Genomic DNA, 19,019 nt, shown 5'->3' on the forward strand with positions numbered 1-19,019 from the left:
CTGGCTCGATTTGGGGTGTCTATGTTGTTTGAGTGTTGGCTGTTGATTGTTTTTTATGGTCTCTTCTGTGGTTTCTTCTGTCTCCTGTAGGTCTCAGTTCATGGGTTTTGTTAAGGATTGACATGAACACAAAACCTTCTTAGAAATCAGATTTTAAACTTGTGGCCTCATTTATAAAATGTTGTAGAAATTGGGTAAAATTGCATGTAAGATCATTTCTTAAATGTGCGTATGTGTGATCCAGATGTGAGGTCTATAAATCGAAAATGCAAATTAAAATTCAGAGCAGCTGAACTATTTCTGATCTCCGCGTTTTAAACGCCCCTAATTAATATCATTATCATATAAAATTGCACAAGTCAATGTCAGATTCTCTCTCATATTTAGCTTCTTCTCTTCAGAAACTAAATTATATTTAATCCATGCAGAGCTGTTGATTTCAGTACTGCTCTTCTAAATCAATGATCCACCGATGATACAGAGTGTTTCCAGTAGATGGAAGTGTTCACCTGAGATGTGCTGATGGCAAGAGGTTTAAGGATGGTTCGCACTGCTCACCACCAATGGGTCTAACAATCACCAAACTCCATGTCAAATACAAAAGTGTGTGTGAAAGTAGTCAAATGTCGATGTTGTTCTGAGGATTGGACTGACACTAAAACACAGGTAAACACATCACTTATAAAGCATATAATGAGTTATGGATTGATCACCCAAAAATCTTAATTCTGTTTCATTCCCCCCCCCCCCCTTATGTGGTGGTAAATCTGTATGTGACTGTGTGATAGTGTGATTTTCTACAGTGGAACATGAAGGGACCGAAATACAATTACTTTTGTGTGGTTTTGGCAAATATTAATCAATTATTTTTCAGCATCATCTTATTTTAAACTGATGATTTAAGCACGTTTAACACCAACCTCTTCTGATTCAGAAAGTAGAGAATAATTCATGGTTTAAGTCTCTAATGAAAGGCTCTCTTACTGCTAGGTCAGTGTTACTGTGAAAGGGACGTCTGCACTGTTTGTTTATCAACATTCTACAAAATATCATATTTTGTGTTCTGAATAAGAAAGAAAACCAAACCGGAATGACATGACAGGAGTGTGAATAAATGATGAAAGAATTCCCATTTTTGAGTAACCTATGCCTTAACTTTTTTTGTCTAATACTTGAATTTCTGTATTGAACTCTTCGTTGTTAAGTGTTGACTGTATTTGTATTTACATCGCCACATTTAGGCATAGCAGACAGCTGCCTAGGGCCTCGGGCTTGGAGGTGGAGCCTCCATAACTGTCACATGTCTCCAGCTTCGACGCACCTAACATCAACTACTGAAGCAGTGTTTCGACAGCATATACACGTAATTGTAACACCATCGGCTTGCCATACAGCAGTACACTTGAGTCTTGGCTGTGTGTACCCGTCATCCCGTGCAGCGCATGTAACCGCATATCTCTTTTACAGTCTTTGGCGTTGTTTGTCATCACAAAAGATTATTATTTTTATTGCAGACTCAGCATCTGTTAATATAAAAAGTAATCACACTATTCACAATTACAGACAATCATAATTAAAGTTAGAGACTTTTTTCTTTGACCCAATCCTCCCCCGCCCACTTCATCATTGACTGCGGAAGACTTTGCTGTATTTTTCACTGACAAAACATCATCCATCAGCAAACAATTCTCGGTACCTCAGACCTTGGGAAACACCTCCCACACTTCAACCATCGAACTCTCCTCTTTCACCCCACTTAAGGACACTGAAGTCACCAGGCTTCTCTCCAGCCACCCCACCACCTGTCCCCTTGACCCCATCCCCTCCGATCTCCTTCAGGACATATCCAGCTCGCTCACACCTGCACTCACACACATCATCAACACCTCCCTGCTCACCGGCACTTTTCCATCCACATTCAAACAGGCCCAGGTCACGCCCCTACTGAAGAAACCAACATTGGACCCTTCTTCTCCCGACAGTTACAGACCTGTCTCTCTCCTCCCATTTATAGCAAAAACACTTGAAAGGGCAGCTTTCAACCAGGTGTCTTCCTACCTGTTCCAGAATAAAGTACTGGATGACAAGCAGTCTGGCTTCAAAACAAACCACTCCACTGAGACGGCATTGCTATCGGTCACAGAAGCACTGCGGCTAGCCAAGGCGGAATCTAAATCCTCGGTCCTGATTCTGCTAGACCTATCTGCAGCGTTTGACACTGTCAATCACCAGATACTGCTAGCAACCCTGTCATCACTAGGAATCACAGGCTCTACCCTCTGCTGGTTCAAATCCTACCTCTCCGACAGATCCTTCACGGTGTCATGGAGGGGCTCGATGTCCACGGCTCACCACATGATCACTGGGGTCCCTCAGGGGTCGGTGCTTGGACCGCTGCTTTTTTCCATCTACACGACATCACTGGGACCCATCATACAGGCACATGGCTTCTCATATCACTGTTATGCCGACGACACCCAGATCTACATCTCGTTTCACCCAGACGATACCACTGTAGCAGCTCGCATTACAGCCTGCCTCGAGGACATCTCAGCTTGGATGAAAGACCATCACCCCCAGCTGAACCCTGCCAAGACCGAACTACTCGTGTTTCCGGCACACCCTACGGTCCAATACGATTTCAACATCCATCTTGGCAATACCACAATCACCCATTCCAAAACAGCCAGGAACCTCGGAGTCATATTTGATGAACAGCTGTCCTTCAATGATCACATTGCAAAGACAACACGGTCATGCCGATATGCCTTATTCAACATTAGAATGATCAGACCATATCTCACGGAGCATGCGGCACAACTCCTTGTCAAGGCCCTGGTAATCTCAAGGTTGGACTACTGCAATGTTCTCCTTGCTGGTCTTCCTGCAAAGGCTATCAAACCAATTCAGCTGGTTCAGAACGCAGCAACACGCCTCGTCTTCCAACAGCCCAAAAGGGCTCACGTGACTCCCCTTTTCATCTCTCTTCACTGGCTACCGGTTGCAGCCCGTATCAGATTCAAGTCACTAATGATTGCCTACAGGACTATCACTGGATCTGCACCTGCTTACTTCCACTCTCTCCTGCACTCCTACACCCCATCAAGATCCCTGCGTTCAGCAAACCAGCGGCGTCTTGTATTACGTTCCCATAAGGGCAGTAAATCGCTCTCCCGCTCTTTCTCATTCACAACTCCTTCCTGGTGGAACATTCTTCCTACCTCTGTCCATTCAACAACATCTCTCACAACATTTAAAAACTACTTAAAACCCATCTCTTCTGTGAATACTTGACAAACAAATGAGAAAGAAAAAAAAAGAAAAAAAAATACACTAACCCTTTCTCTCAACAGGTAGTGGTCTAGCTTTTGTTGAAACCAGTAACTTTGTATTGGCACCTAATGTATTATGGCTCCTGTATGAACTTTCGCTTATTGCTCCTAAACTCTTTGTAAGTCGCTTTGGATAAAAGCGTCTGCTAAATGACTAAATGTAATGTAAATGTAGAGAAGAATCTGTGGAGAATGTGTTGATCTATGGAACATAATCAATTGCATAACAGTGTTTTATATACGGCATCAATGCAAAGATAGATGTTTTCACAAAAAATACATTTAGAGTATTTTGCTCGTTTATGTCATTGGTTAACATATTAGTAGAACATATTTGAAAGTAACTTTATGGTCTGAAAATACATTTCTAACATGTGCAAAAATTCAAATGCTTACCTGTCTGACAGATTTCTTGTGATCTATGTCATAGGTTTAGTGCCCAGATTATATTCCCGAGAACATTCTATCTACATTTACCTGCAGATTCTTGTCTATTTTTGCAGCACAGATTACTTCTTTATGGTCATTTTATATCAAACAGGGAACATGATAAGACTCACTCTGAATAGTTTCACAGCAGTTTATTATGGTATGTCCTCAGTGAAATGTTCACAGCATCTAATAATATCTGAGATCCCTAAAGGGAGTTTTCCAGCCTGTGGCAGAACACCAACATTATCGCAATTTCTTTCCGTATTATTACAATACTTTATTGATAGAATGATACGTATTGCTAATTATAAAATAACAGTGCTATACAATGACTTGATGTTTGAAGTAATTTAAAACAGTTGTAAATTGACCTATGCTTCTAATTATAAACATCCTTACCAGGATAACAGATGTCCTGTTGTATAAACGTTCACAATTAATCAAACTATTTAAAAAAAGATGAGAAATGAAGAAAACTCAAACCAAGCAATGATCGTGCTACACTTCCGCTGCGCAAACTATTCGCATTTGACATGTCATCATACGCCGATCATCTGCGCAGAATCGCATTAAGGTGAAAACACCTGAATCTTATACGTCAGTAATTGAACTAAGTTTGCGATTGGCCATGGACATTACAATTTACCAAACGAGCTATATGTAGCTCATAAAGCAGCACAGTAGCCTGTTTGTACATGTGTAGCTTTTGTACTTCTCGCGCACAGAATGGCTGTTTGTAAAGTCCGAGGAAATGAATTTGTTATTCTATGTGCGTTTACATTCATTACTTTAATACACTGCAGAAGTTTGCCACCTTTGTCTGGGACGCAAACAACTAGCGATGAAGGGGATAAAATGTTATCTGATATGTCCGATCAAGCGGGACTTGATGAACAAATAGCTGATTTTGCCGACCCCATTGATGACGACACCATCTTCGGTATGTAATGCACTTGTACGTCATTGTAGTGTATGTGGATTCATAAAGGATTTTAAGTCCCCGTGAATTGCAATTTGCGATCATTTTGACTTTGGTATTTTGACACGATTCCGAGTGAAATGGAAGTTTGTGACCCACATTGATAAACTATTGAGCATAAACGCTGAAATATTTCATGAAAAATAGGCATTGCTGGCCTAATTATTAATATTCCTGGTATAATAATTCAGTTACGAATCGCGTGCATTGTATTGCAGATGTAAGTAGCGATGGAGATGAAACATTGTCTGATGAGTCCGATCAAGAGGGATTAGATGACTCCATACATGACAATTCCCTCTCAGGTATGTAATGCACTTGTCACTGTAGTTTATGCTTTCATATGATTTAAATGTCCTTTACGAATTGCTTGGATTGTATTTCAGCTCTGCCGAGAAGCGCTGTAGAAAGATCTAGTGATGGAGATGAAACGTTATCTGATGAGTCCGATCAAGAGGGATTGGACGACCACATAGATGACGATGTCCTCTCAGGTATGTTATGCACTTGTGTCACTGTAGTTTATGCTTTCATAGGATTTAAATGTCCTTTACGAATTGCTTTCATTGTATTGCAGATGTAAGTAGTGATGGAGCGGAAACGCTATCTGATGAGTCAGATCAAGAGGGATTGGACGACCACATGGATGATGATGTCCTCTCAGGTATCTAAGGCAATTATGTCACTGTAGTTTATGCTTTCATAGGATTTAAATGTCCTTTACGAATTGCTTTCATTGTATTGCAGATGTAACTAGTGATGGAGAGGAAACTCTATCTGATGAGTCAGATCAAGAGGGATTGGACGACCACATAGATGACGATGTCCTCTCAGGTATCTAATGCACTTTTGTCACTGTAGTTTATGCTTTCATAGGATTTAAATGTCCTTTACGAATTGCTTGGATTGTATTTCAGCTCTGCCGAGAAGTGCTGTAGAAAGATCTAGTGATGATGAAACGTTATCTGATGAGTCAGATCAAGAGGGATTGGACGACCACATTGATGACGATGTCCTCTCAGGTATCTATGCACCTATGTAGTTTATGCTTTCATAGGATTTAAATATCCTTTACAAATCCTTACAAATGTCCTTTATGAATTGCTTTCATTGCATTGCAGATGTAACTAGTGATGGCCATGAAACGTTTTCTGATGAGTCAGATCAAGAGGGATTGGATGACCACAAAGATGACGATGTCCTCTCAGGTATGTAATACACTTGTCACATGTAGTATACATGGATTGGGAAAGGATTTAAATATCTAACTAATTGCTTGGATTGTATTTCAGCTCTGCCGAGAAGCGCTGTAGAAACATCTAGCGATGATGAAACTTTATCTGAGTCAGATCAAGAGGAACTTGACGATGCCTTAGGTATGTAATGCACTTGTACATCATTGTTGTGTGTATATAGATTCAAACTTGATTTGAACAGTTCCTAATTTGTAAATTCAAGGACAATTAGAAAGCTCATCTGAAGGACCCTGGGATGCAATGTCTCCAAAGCTGAGGTGTGGTGGTGATTTAATGAATTTGCAACTCTTTGGGTCAGATGTGGACCAAGTGGAGCTTTGTCGAGGCAAGTTTGGACTTCCTGTTTGGTTTTGTGACTCATTATTGCTGAACATCCACTTCCAAAATTGACTAAAATGTTTGTATGTTGTACTGTTTTTATTTCTAGTGTCAGTTGGGTTAAATGCAGAATACTTAATTTATAGGATGCTTAAATATCCTATAAAATCAAACTGTTGCTTTTAGTTTTCTGCAATGTGCCATGTTTCCACAGTCACCCTAAACAAGTTATCTCCTTCTGAAAACGTGATGACATCTTGGGCCTTTTGCCCAAAACTGGCAAAATGCCAGTATTTTATAGGCACTATTTAACCACATAAGCTGTTTATTTGTTACTCTTTGGTTCATTCCAGTGTGTTTAGATAATTGGTCTTACATTGTAATGGCATACTTCCAGATGAAAGGCTCAGGGAATGATCTTGTACATTAATTTCAGTGTGGAGTCCCATTTTACTTATTCCTCACAGGTGGTTCTGCACCTGTTCCTCTTGGCCGTTTGCCACCTAACTGTGGACACACTTCAGCCACTCATGGAGGTCTTGTTTTTGCCACACCCTATGATGGATGTGGTGTTGCACAACAGGTAACGTTTAATTTGCTCTAGTGGAAGGTTAAAAGCTACAAAGCTAACTTGGATGTTTGTTTTTCAGGGAGGGAATTATGTCATGCAGATGCTGTGGCAGGGAAAACCTGTGGTCATCTCTTGTCCCATGACCTAGTCTGTTGCGAATGACAATGTCTGGATATCAGCCTCCTAGATTTCTTTTCCACTTGCTTACTCTGGAAGCCCAATCCAAACATCCCGTTACACCAGCTACAACCCCAGTTTTGTCCCATCAACGGTTCTTCTAGCAATGTCTCCGGGATACCTTCAATACCCTCATTACGATTACCACCATAACTTTTATCCTCAATCCTAATTTTCACTAACACAAAAGCTACATCGTCCTTATCCTTGTCATATCTTTCTACCTCTCTCTGATGCCAGAAATAGAATGGAATGATTGAGAATAAAATGTTTTTCATGTTGAAATTTTAAACTTTCTTGAAGTAGCTTTACCCTGCTGCCAAAAACTATTTACCAACATTTTTCAAAATATTATATGTTCAGCGGAAGAAAGTCCTACAGGTTTGAATGGACAGGAGTGTGAATAAATTGACAACTTTAATCCTTAATTCTTTTTGGTGCATTAGTGATTTTGGTATATTCTTTGGTCTCAGCTACATATTTACAATCTTGTATTCCTCTTTCTAGTCCTTGAATCTCTTCGACCTTATTAGTGAAGAGGTCATACCTGAGCAATTCTTCTGGGCCTTCCCTCAAAATGTTTCACAGCCAGTTGTTTCCTATGTACCACAATGTCAAACAACTCCTTACCTGTCACACCAGAAGCCCTGATGATGATGATGAGAAATCATCATTAATCAAACAGCTTTATATCAGAGAAAGTTTTCCGCTACAGTATAGGGAATCGTATGGCATTCATCCTTTTATATGGGACAAACCACTTACATCTCTGCATAAACCAGACCCAGAGGAGGCCAAGCTTTTAAACCACAGAACTTACTGTGTACTGGAGAGGCCTTCAGAGATTGGGTATAGATAACACACTGCACAGCCATGTATTTTAAAGAAATGCTTTTAAAAAGTCAAAAACTTTGTGGACTGTACGTAGCTTGCGGAGACTCTTCTATATCGCTGCATGCCTGGAAGCCCATGACGGAGATCTGGAAAAGATTCCGGTCTTTAAAAATAATACTCTTGCTCCATCTGCTGGAAATGACAGAAATGTGTGTGATATGACACGATACATTTGTGAGTAATACAGCATGTTATTTTAAACAAATAAACAAATAAACGGACAGCTACATGTAATCCTATCTGATGAATGTCAATTCAAGATACGTGAAAATCTAAATATATTTTTTTTCTAATGTCATTTTTTTACTTTTGCACAAAGTTAAGTTCTATCGATTTATTCTCACTGGAAGTGAGCGCACAGACGCCAGTTCTCATACAGCAAGGCAACACCAAAGTTCTCTATTGTGTCTTATTGTGCGTCTTACTGACGAGGTTATGTCAAGAAAACATGAAAACAATCCATGTGTCTAAAATGGGAGTAAGCAGTCGGGTCTAAATAGCCTTTATATCCGGTACGTGTTGTGTCGACCGGCTGCATTACATTATCCCTAGAATCGGCTGTGGTTTTTGTGGTCAATGTTAATGAAACAACAAAATACAAAATCATGAACTGCTTTTTTATATCTTTATTTTAAATCAGTGTGTTTATTTAATTCATTCAGTGAAGAAGCAGTGTTTAATTTCTACATTCTTCAGTTGTTAAAATGCTACTGGACTGTTAAATCGACCCACATAGCCTACGTGCAACTAAATATATGCTTTATTTTATTCCAAATCGTCGAATATCAGTTTTTTATTTAAGCCTATTGCCATAAAATAAGTGATCTCGCTAAAACAATCTTTCAGCACGAACATGATCTGTTACTCATAGCTGTATCATCCAGATTGCGGCTGATGCTGAGTCACTCGAAAGCTTTCAGAGCAAGTGATCCAGTTGGAACGAACCATTCAGACATTTACGTGATAACGGATCAGAGCATCATATGCGTTTTTATTTTAATTAAATTTGTATTTTAACAGGAGAAACTGATCATCCATTTGTTCTTTAATTGTTTTGATATGTCATAGTTTGAATATTTTAACATCGGTTATTCATTGCATTTGAGCACTGCAGTGGACCCAGCCCAGAGGATGCTGTGCTAACAACAGCTGAGTCCCTTATGAGGAACAGAGACCTACATTATGCTGAAATGAATTGGAAGGAGAAGATTCTTGGACATGAATAACGTCACATAGAGACGATGAGGGTATCATGTAAAATGTTCCCTATGAAGATGAATCTACTTCTCTGCTTTTTTATTTCACTACACGTGATGCTATCAGATGGTAAGTATTTTACTATATATTTCTGTCATTACAAAACTACAATTTAATTTAAAAAGAAATATTGTTAAACTTGGACCAAATAATGAAGGAAAAGCTGACAATAAGAGCTTTGAGTAGATGGGAACATCTTCAATACTGTTAAAACGGCATCCAAGGATTGTAAGATTACAAGACGCTTGTTATTCTGGCAATGGGGAGGCCACTTTATAGATCCTAAAGAAGTGGTTACCACGTGACATGACAAATACAATAAATTTTTTTACATGATCTATAAATACGGAATTCATCTCATATTGCCTGTGCTATTTTATGTATGAATGATTGTTTATTTCTCATTGGTCGACCTAACTCGGGCGTTATCAGGCAGCTCAAAGAGCAGGAGCAGACAGGCGCTTAAGACTCTCTCACTTTTTCTCTTCCGATGAGCTGCATGTAAATTAAGTTTCTTATGTATTTCTGCACTTGAACCGCTGTGTAAAGCTGTTGTTTATGTTGTAAATTATGACAAGCCGATGGTGTCAGAATTACGCTATAGATTAAACGCGTTTATGACGGCGTTTAAAATGGTAATAGCACCTCAAAATCGGCGTCGCGATTCCAAACGCTGTAAAAAGCCATCTATGGCGCCGTATTTTACAGCGTTTAAATGCGCCCGAAAAGTGCCACTTTTTTCGCCGCTGGATTGCCATGTGACAGCGTAAAAACCGCAGTTTTGGTTGCACAGAGCGCTCGTTATTTATGGCTTTTTGCCTCTCGTATTATGAGTCCTCCCGCTGGTTTCTACAGACAGTAAAATGATGTGTTCTCACCCAATCAATGATGTACTGAACCAGACCAAACCAATTCATCACTGATCATGTAATGCATTTGAATATAGGCATTACTGGATATTATGTGCGCAGTGTTACAGTTACTGTACCTCTGGTATAATTGAACATATCACAGCTTACCTACTAAAGGAAGGAGTTTTTCTTTTTGGAAATTTTAAGTTACACAGTGGGGTCTGCAATTATAGCATTCCAATCCCATTGTATGTGCCCATTTAATTGCTATAATGAAAAGCAAAAAAGTAACGGATCGAAATATTCTATTAGCTAATTTCCAACGGCATAAATCATTCCTGGTAGGCAATAAGGATTAAGGTCAGCCAAGTTTTTGTAACATTCCGGGGTGCTTATGAGGTTGTCATTGTCTCTTTCTCTCAACAGGTATTAGTCTGGCTTTTGTTGAAACTAACTTATTAGCACCTAACGATTATTGCTCTTGTATAACACATCGCAGTATTGCTCCCTGTAGTCGCTTTGAATGAACGCGCCTGTTATATATCACTAATTGTATGATTAAATTACAAGTTGATGTTGTTAGTGGAGTGGTTAGATTGGATGGCTCGCATTCGTATATTACCTCATTTGCATATTACATCATTTGCCGGTTCTTCGAGTCCCGCGCTGACCACGGAAAGATTTTTTCGTCATTGGTCTTATGGTAGTTTATTTCTTTCTATTTAAGCATTTAATGCGTGGTCAATATATAAAGAAAGTCAGGAATAGGAGCTCTTTTTCCACAACAAACATACAATAAATTCCCGACATCACTTGCCCACTTAAACTGCATTAGCAAGCAACCACTCACTACGGGACATATTGCCCTTTACCTCTGTGAAGAGACAGACGCTTCCGTGTGTGGAACTGACTTTCAGCCGAGCATTTAGAAATAATTATGAAACAATATAAAAATGATGACCATACTGACTCGATTGCGTGTTCTCTACATTATTATGTGGAGTCTGCTTCCCCTTAATAAAGTTAACAAAAACGCTTTTGTTCTGTATCATTTTACAAGTACACAGCATTTTCGATTTAGAATTCTATAGACGTTTGTTGTGGATATAGCTTGTGATAATTAAAATGACGAGTAATATATTAATTCAAATGCCACACCATACAATACAGTGCTTTTGTGTTGTATTCGTTTTGCGTAATTACTGTGGCTGCATAAATTGGCTTGATTGTGTTTCTTTTAGACTTACCTGTGTTCCGTTGTCCTTTAAGGCTCTGTATAAGTTTGCAAAGCGGGATAAAAAATTAGCTTTTATTTATTATCAATCCAGCGGGCAATTGATGTTAAATAGACATCAAATTGACCTCAAACATTGGCATCAAAGAATTGGTCAAAAATGCATATCAAATCGATGTCAAAACTTGAAATCAAATTGACGTCAAGTTTTGGCGTTAATTTGATTAGCATTTTCTTTTACATTTTTTAACACATTGATGTCCTATTCTAGACCAATAAATAATGAAACAACAGTACTTAATGTAAGACATGTTTTATTAAATACAATCAGCCACAATTCCAGAATTTTAAAATGTTCTTAAACCACTAATAAATATAAAATCCTCCTTGAATTACATTTAAATTAAATATTAACATTTAAATTAATAAATAAATGTGAAGTGATTTGGAAAAACCCATCACATGACAAAATTGTACATATTACAGGTTTTGATATCATATGAAAGCTCTCAAGCCCTTTCCATTTGTTACAAACAATGTGTAAATTAAATAAAAACAGTTTGGGAAAGGGCTTAATAGCTTTCATATGATACTAAAACCAGTATTTTTTATTTCACCATGTGATGGGTTTTCCCAGATCATATCCCAAATAAACAGAAACAATTTGAATAAACAATTGTCGTCCCATACCCCCACATCTATCGGGAGAAGACCGGAGATAGCCATTTTTTAGCTGTATTTATTTATTTCAGCCTCTGATGCTGAAGGTGTGGACTGCTGTAGAGCACCTAAATGAAGATGAACCCACAATTAGCACTCCTTTTAAAACATTAAAATATACCTAACATTTTTCAGCAACCATCACTTGTACATAGAAGTACAAAGTTGCTGCTCTTAAATGTTTATTTTATTTAAGTTGGTTAACATTAAGATGTTCCCAAGTTTAAATAAGTGTCTGTTAAATTTAGAAATGTGCCATTATTAAATATTTAAGAGTTGTTAAATGTTTTAAATGTGTCAGTTTACTAAGATAAGATTTTAATTGAAGCATTACATGTTCAATTTACTTGAAATGTAGCATATGTTGCACATTTTTTTTCATAGTTAGGCAGATATTGTGATGTATCGTTGTAGAATGGACAAACAAAACGTTGATTATCGTAGTATCGCAACACCGTGATATCATTGGTATCGTAAGCCTTGTATCGCGAATTGTATCCTTCCACCCCTAATTGCCACTGTGCATCTGTGATGGCTAAACGCTTGACACACAATGGGTAACACTGGATAGATACTACATCCTCTAATCATACAAGAAAAGTAATGTAGCCTAGTACCTATTATAACTCGGCATAGCAGTGTTTTTCCAAAGGCCTTCTTCAGCCCTGAGCCATCCATATTCATTGTTGACAACAATCTGTTTGTAAGAATTCTGAAAAAAAAGACAACCATATCAGTATTCTATGATTGTTAAGATTATTGAACAATACAATTAAGTGACCAGAACAGCTTAGAACTAGTTTTAAGAGAAATAACTTTCATTCAACTTTCATTTAAGATTTAACTCTCATTCATATATTTAGAAATGTATTAATAGCCGATGTACATTTAATAATAGAAAGTTCAGATATTACAACGTATATGTACACAAATAAAAAACATTTTTCCTTTGAGCACCGTAACACAAATGGTCATTGAACCAGCTTTTTGTACAATTGTGGGCAGGTGCCAAGTCCTGCTTGACACAGTGGACCTTCTACCAGGACATTTTAGAGCACTACATCAGTGTGTATCAAATTATGAATTATAATTATGGGTGTTTCGCTTTGTCGCATAGCATCGGTAAAGAGATTCAAATGAGTGCATTTTTATTTTATCCGAACATTAATTGCAAAACTAACATTACTCGCTGACATTTCTAAATCGTTAACTCAACGTTACACGCTTAATGGATCTAACATTAACTCAGAATTAATATTACCTCAGAAATCTTCACGGTACTTCTGGCGGGATATTTCAATTCACCAGATTCTAATATATCGCCAAGTTATATATTTCATCAAAATACAATCTTCTAGGTTTTCAAAGTTACCCAATATAAATTATTTTTTATTTTATGAGATGTTTATTACTCACCTGATAAAAAGCGACAACCTTCTCCAATGCTTCGACCGCATAGCAAGCACTGGCCTCTACGCAAGATGTGATGACGTACGTTTCAACGGTCAACGTAGTAAATCCTCCAAATATTTTTTATACATTTTATTTTTTTACGTGTATGTATAAAATAATATGTTATACTACATTTGCATAAAATTTCACACAAAAAATAAATTAATTGTTGTAGTCCATTCACTAACTTCAGCTGCTGAGAAAACCGGAAATGTGAAATAGGCCATGGCGCCGTCTACAGGTGGTATTAAGAAATACATAAGACAGATAATAAATGGGCATTAAAAGTACAGAGAATGAATGGGCATTGTAGGCCCAATATTTTTCATAATAAAATGTATGATTAATTAATGATTATTAAGAAAAATTAAGAAAAAGAAAAATTTATAAAAAAGAATAAAAAAGTTATAAGAGCCCTACCATAGATCAGTTGAAAACAAGAAAATCTAAATAATTTTAAAATATATAGCCTGTGAACTAATGAAAATTTGACAAAAAGGAACATGAAGTTGTAATACTGTAAAAATGTTATATACATTATAAGGTATTAAAATTTTTGGAGTCAAATCCAACAACTGTTTCAAAAGATGTGACAAATAGATGCATTTTGAGGGGCCAGTTAGAAAAAAAATGCTATTTCAACTTCAGGCTAACTGGATTTACATTGATGTCAATGTGATGTCAATACAACATCAAATAAACGCCTATAATGCAACGTTGATTTGACGTCATTTCAATGTCAAACATATTGGGCTATACCTACTCAACTTTATTTATACAGCGCTTTTTACAATTTTCATTGTTACAAAGCAGCTGTACATGAGACACATTGAATACAAGTATGAATTCTAAAGCAGCCCCCCCGGCCAGGCAGATAGTGCAAAACAATATGCAAACGGTGGTGAGGAACCCAAAACTCCCATCGAGAAAAAAACCTCAGGGGAACCCAGGCCCAACCAGAGGATTCCAGTTCCCCTCTGGCAAAAGCTGCTGCCTCTGCACAAGCTCAACAGTGCTTGCACAACAAGGCTTCGTAAAAATATAAAAATTAAGGATTTAAGATTATCATTAACAATCTAACAGCATTTGAAGTGTTGTAGGAAAAACAAAGTTGTCGCGTCCTTTATCCAGCTCTTACTTACATTAACCAATTTCAGTATGGGATAAACCTCATATTTTCACCTCATTAACAACCTTGAAGAATTTGATGTATGATTTGAATTTGAAATGATGTTGTGCACCATCTTTGTCATGATTCCACCTCACCTTGTCAGGTATTTCTTGGTCTAGAGGTGAAATCATACATAATCCTCTGTTTCATGTGGGGAGAGACATTTTGACCTTGTGGCTTTCCATACTCTCCCCGAGTCTCGTCTGTGTCCCCGCCCTTTCAGTCTCGTTAGCCTTCCCTTAGTGTTTGATATGTGTCACCTGGTCCCTAATAATTATCCTATGTTTGTTTCATCGTCCTGTGCGTGTTCATTGCAAATTGTATACAATACCTTGTTCCTGTTTGAAGTCTCTTGTCTTGCTGTAGCTGTAGAGCTGTAGCTGTAGAGCTGTAGCTGTAGAGCTGTAGCTGTAGAGCTGTAGCTGTAGAGCTGTAGCTGTAGAGCTGTAGCTGTAGAGCTGTAGCTGTAGAGCTGTAGCTGTAGAGCTGTAGCTGTAGAGCTGTAGCTGTAGAGCTGTTGCCTTGTTCCTGTTATCCCGAGTTCTAGTAAGTGTTAGTTAGTTTTGTATCAAGTGTGTTCTTAGTTTAGTAAGTCAGTGTCCTTGTCTTTATATATATATATATATTACCCTGTCTTGTTTTCCCCCTCGTGGGTTTTGTTTTGCCTCTGTCTTGTTTTGTAGTAATAAATTATCTGTTAACCCCGTCATCCCTGAGTCCTGCCTGCAATTGGGTTCTCCCTGCATTGTCTTCCTTGCAGTTTCTGACAATCTTGATATAATCTTGTCTAAAATTTGACATCAAGGTGCCCGCTGGGATGTGTATATGTATATGTATATGTATATGTATATGTATATGTATATGTATATGTATATGTGTGTATTTAACTTAAAATGGCTTGGTGTATTTTATTTTTCATAAAGGAAACACTACGTTGTAATAACACCTGTTGTTCCGCATTAAAAACGTAAGAACAATAGTCTATATGTTTTCATTTAAAACTGCTGTCGTTGTCATAAAAAAAAGTGTATAATAATAATAACCAAAAAAAATGCGCCTTGCGCTAAATGGCACTTGGTCACAAAAGGCTCCCAAATTATTCTTCCGCTCATTCTTCTTCACTGCTTGTGCTTTATAATCTTCGAAAAACGTTTAACATCAATCAAGTCCCGCACTTTATCTTTTGTATGTATGTAACTCTTTTAACCCAAGTCAGACTCACTTTGCTTGAAGTAGACATATGCAACTTTTGCAGTAATATGATGAATTACCTTTATTTGGCCTACAATAGCCTAAATCTGTATATTAAAATGACAGGCTTTTTAATTATGTTTTTAAAATACAGGCTACGCCCTGAAACCAACATATGTTTTCATGTGCTGAATAAAAGGAAAGAATGCATTATATATTTTGTATTTCAAATGGAAATCTGTTTATTTTAGTAACAAAGCCTCTTTGCCTTTCCAAACATTATATAGCGTCAGTTTCTTTACGGAGGTAAATGGCAAAGCATTTGGCAATGACTTGGGCTGTTTTACAATAGTTAATAAGTTGATGCTTATTACATTACAAAGATTGCACAACATGTATCCTTTGTCAATCAATTTCTGTAACATGGAAACTAAAATCACATACTGAAAAAACATAGACGAAAATGCATTAAGTTGCTTTGGATAAGCATCTGCCAAATGCGTAAGGTCGATTCCTGTTCGTTAGTCCTGTTTATAGCAAGAAAGTCCATTGATGTGTGAGTTCAGTAGGCTTTAGCAGCAAGAGTAGAGTGCAAGTCTTTAATTGAATGTTGATACGGTTGAGGAAATTTCCGTCAATTAAAAAGAGCTCTTATTCCTGAATTTCTTTATGTATTGACATATACATGCTGAGATATAAATATAAAAAAATCCCAGCGACACAGATAAATATAACAAAAGAAATAATGTCGAAATAGACCCGAGGTTCGAACAGGTTTCGAATCAGTAAATGTCGCAAAACGTCAACGTAAGCAAACCAGTGAGCCATGGAAAACTATATTTTCATATAGTTTCCATTCTTTTTTTCCCCCCGCAGTTTTAATCCTTTTACTATTATTCTTAAGTGTGGAAAGATTTAAAGAATGAGTAAGTGTACTTTTGAATTGTACATTTAAAAAAAAAAGGTTCTTCAAAGGAGTACTTTAGTTCACCTTCAAAATAAAAATTCTGTCATTTACACGCTGTCTTGTCATTAGAAACCTTGCAAAGACAAAGGAAGAACAGCATTTTTATTTTGACCAATGCAAGTAAATGGGGGGGCTGTTATAACATTCTTAAAAATATCTTTTGTGTTCATGGGGACGAGAGAAAACCATACACTATTATGAATTAAAAAGATCACATATACGTAAGAAAGAGATGGTTCACATTGTGTTCTAAATTAATCACATGTATTTTAAGAATTTACTACATATATTTTGAAATCATTTACTCCGGGCTTTCGTCTGAATGTTTCAAAAAACTTGTAACAATGAAGAACAGAATAAAATGGTTGAATGATGGGATGACTATATTTTGTTTTTTCAGAACGTTTGATAGTGTCAGGATCAAATCGTTCTTTATCTGCGTACGTTGGTCAGGACGTGACTCTGAACTGCTCTGTGGACTCTCACATCCCACCTGAAGAAGTTTCATGGAAGAAAATAGAGAAGCATGGAAACATCCTGGTTCTGCTCTATCAAAACAACAAGATCCATGCGGAATCGTTAGATGATCGATACAGAGACCGAGTTGAGTTCTTCACTGATGAAATCCACAGAGGAAACTTCTCTCTCATACTGAAGAGAGTCCGAACGGAAGATAAAGGAGTTTACATGTGTCAAGTGTTTGCTGGTCCACTTACAGCCAACACAACTGTAACACTGCAACAACTGGGTAGGACCATGGAACCAATAATAAAAATAATGCATGAAGTCTCAATTTACGCATGGGTTGACATTGTAAAGATTCAAATTGCTTCTCCAAATCTGTTTGAACGATATGAAACTCATAACATGTTGACATTTTCTTAAAGTTAAACAAGTAAGAGCATATCCAAATTTAGCATAGTGCTATTAATACATTAATTAAAATAAAATAACAACCTAATGATGTGGTCTTAAAGATGTAATCCGCAACTTGCCTCTATAACAATCTCTGTCATGATCCTGCCTCACCTTGTCATGCTTTTCTAGTCTTGTGGCAGGATCATGACAGTCCCAGGTGTTTTATGTGGAAGCACATGGCCATTGTTTGTTATGATGACCATGTGCTCTCTCATCATGTCTTGACCCCGCACCCTCGTTTCCTCGTCTAGATTCCCGCCTGTAATTATCCCCTGCACCTGCCTACTGTCATTATCCCTTGATAGCTCCCCTATTTAAAGCCCTTATGTTTGCTGTCCTGTGCTATATCCTTTTGCAATGTTTATATTCTTACTTTGTGTCCTGCGTCCTGTAGGCTGTCCTGACAAACTCCTGTCAAGGTTCCAAGTTTAAATTTTGTTAATCCTGGTCTATCTTGTTTTGTGGTTTGGATTTTTCTGGCATTATTTCACCCCATCGTGGGTCTTTACTTTGTTAATAAAGTGTTGTTTTGTACATGCCGCCTGTTCTTTGGTTCTCCTTCTTGGCTCCCCCTCGACACATCTCTGTTTAAAACATCAAATTGCAGATTACTTCACTTACTTTAGATGTGTTGAAAAACATCTCGCATTTGCCATGAAGTCTGACCAGACAGCTAGAATTATAAATCAAAAACTGCTGTGAATCAGGGTAGGAACCATTTCCCACACTTACATTTTAATGCTTCAACAACCTACATGTAAGAGCTACATGTAAAACTAAAAAAGGAACTAATTTCTCATGCAAACTAATCCAAATTTAGATCAATATCGATACTTTACAAAAGGAATTGTTGAAAGAATGTGCACTGTGTAATGTAAGTACATTGAAAGTCAATTATTAAGTTACAGAAGAGTATACCTCTAATACCAGTAATGTGTTAATACAGTGGTTCTCAGCCTTTTATTGGTCATGCAGCCTGATAGATCCAACTATGAGATATGGCTTGTAGATCTTATAGATCTAAACTTTGAGTCCAGCTTCACTAGATCTCTCTCCGTCAGGAACAAATTACACCTGTAGATATCAACTCCGTTGTGAGTCATTTCTTTAACCCAAACAACAGGGAGATATAGAGCTGAAGGGAAGAACAGCAGGCAGGAGACAAAGTGATGTTAAATAGACAGACAAATGATTTATTGAATAATCTCAGTTGTGTGTTGATGCTCAGTCAAGATCTGTCAAACTTCGTCTGACTAGAAACAGATTCAATATGTGTTTTTAATCATTCAAGATTACAGT

The 19,019-nt window shown here is 37.5% G+C and overlaps 1 protein-coding gene and 1 long non-coding RNA gene across 2 annotated transcripts; one reads left to right on the forward strand and one right to left on the reverse strand.

Moving 5' to 3' along the window:
• The first annotated feature begins 8,943 nt into the window (after positions 1 to 8,943).
• LOC130425990 (butyrophilin subfamily 2 member A2-like) lies at positions 8,944 to 18,205 on the forward strand. The gene is made up of 2 exons (XM_056752469.1): positions 8,944 to 9,285; positions 17,203 to 18,205. The coding sequence occupies exons 1-2, from the start codon at positions 9,201 to 9,203 to the stop codon at positions 17,685 to 17,687; spliced, it is 570 nt and encodes a 189-aa protein (XP_056608447.1). The 5' UTR covers positions 8,944 to 9,200; the 3' UTR covers positions 17,688 to 18,205.
• On the reverse strand, positions 11,980 to 13,529 carry LOC130426016 (uncharacterized). The gene is made up of 3 exons (XR_008907136.1): positions 13,438 to 13,529; positions 12,639 to 12,733; positions 11,980 to 12,089 (listed from the first exon to the last, which is right to left on the reverse strand). It is a non-coding gene; the product is annotated as an uncharacterized LOC130426016 (long non-coding RNA).
• Positions 18,206 to 19,019: the final 814 nt, after the last annotated feature.

The sequence above is a fragment of the Triplophysa dalaica genome, chromosome 7 (assembly GCF_015846415.1).
Source record: "Triplophysa dalaica isolate WHDGS20190420 chromosome 7, ASM1584641v1, whole genome shotgun sequence".
Lineage (NCBI taxonomy): Eukaryota > Metazoa > Chordata > Actinopteri > Cypriniformes > Nemacheilidae > Triplophysa > Triplophysa dalaica.

Bases quoted from the DNA above. Each gene is read 5' to 3' on its own strand.
- LOC130425990 (XM_056752469.1), top strand. From the start codon at position 9,201: ATGAGGGTATCATGTAAAATGTTCCCTATGAAGATGAATCTACTTCTC. The intron at 9,286-17,202 runs GTAAGTATTTTA...TTGTTTTTTCAG, and splicing joins ACACGTGATGCTATCAGATG to AACGTTTGATAGTGTCAGGA.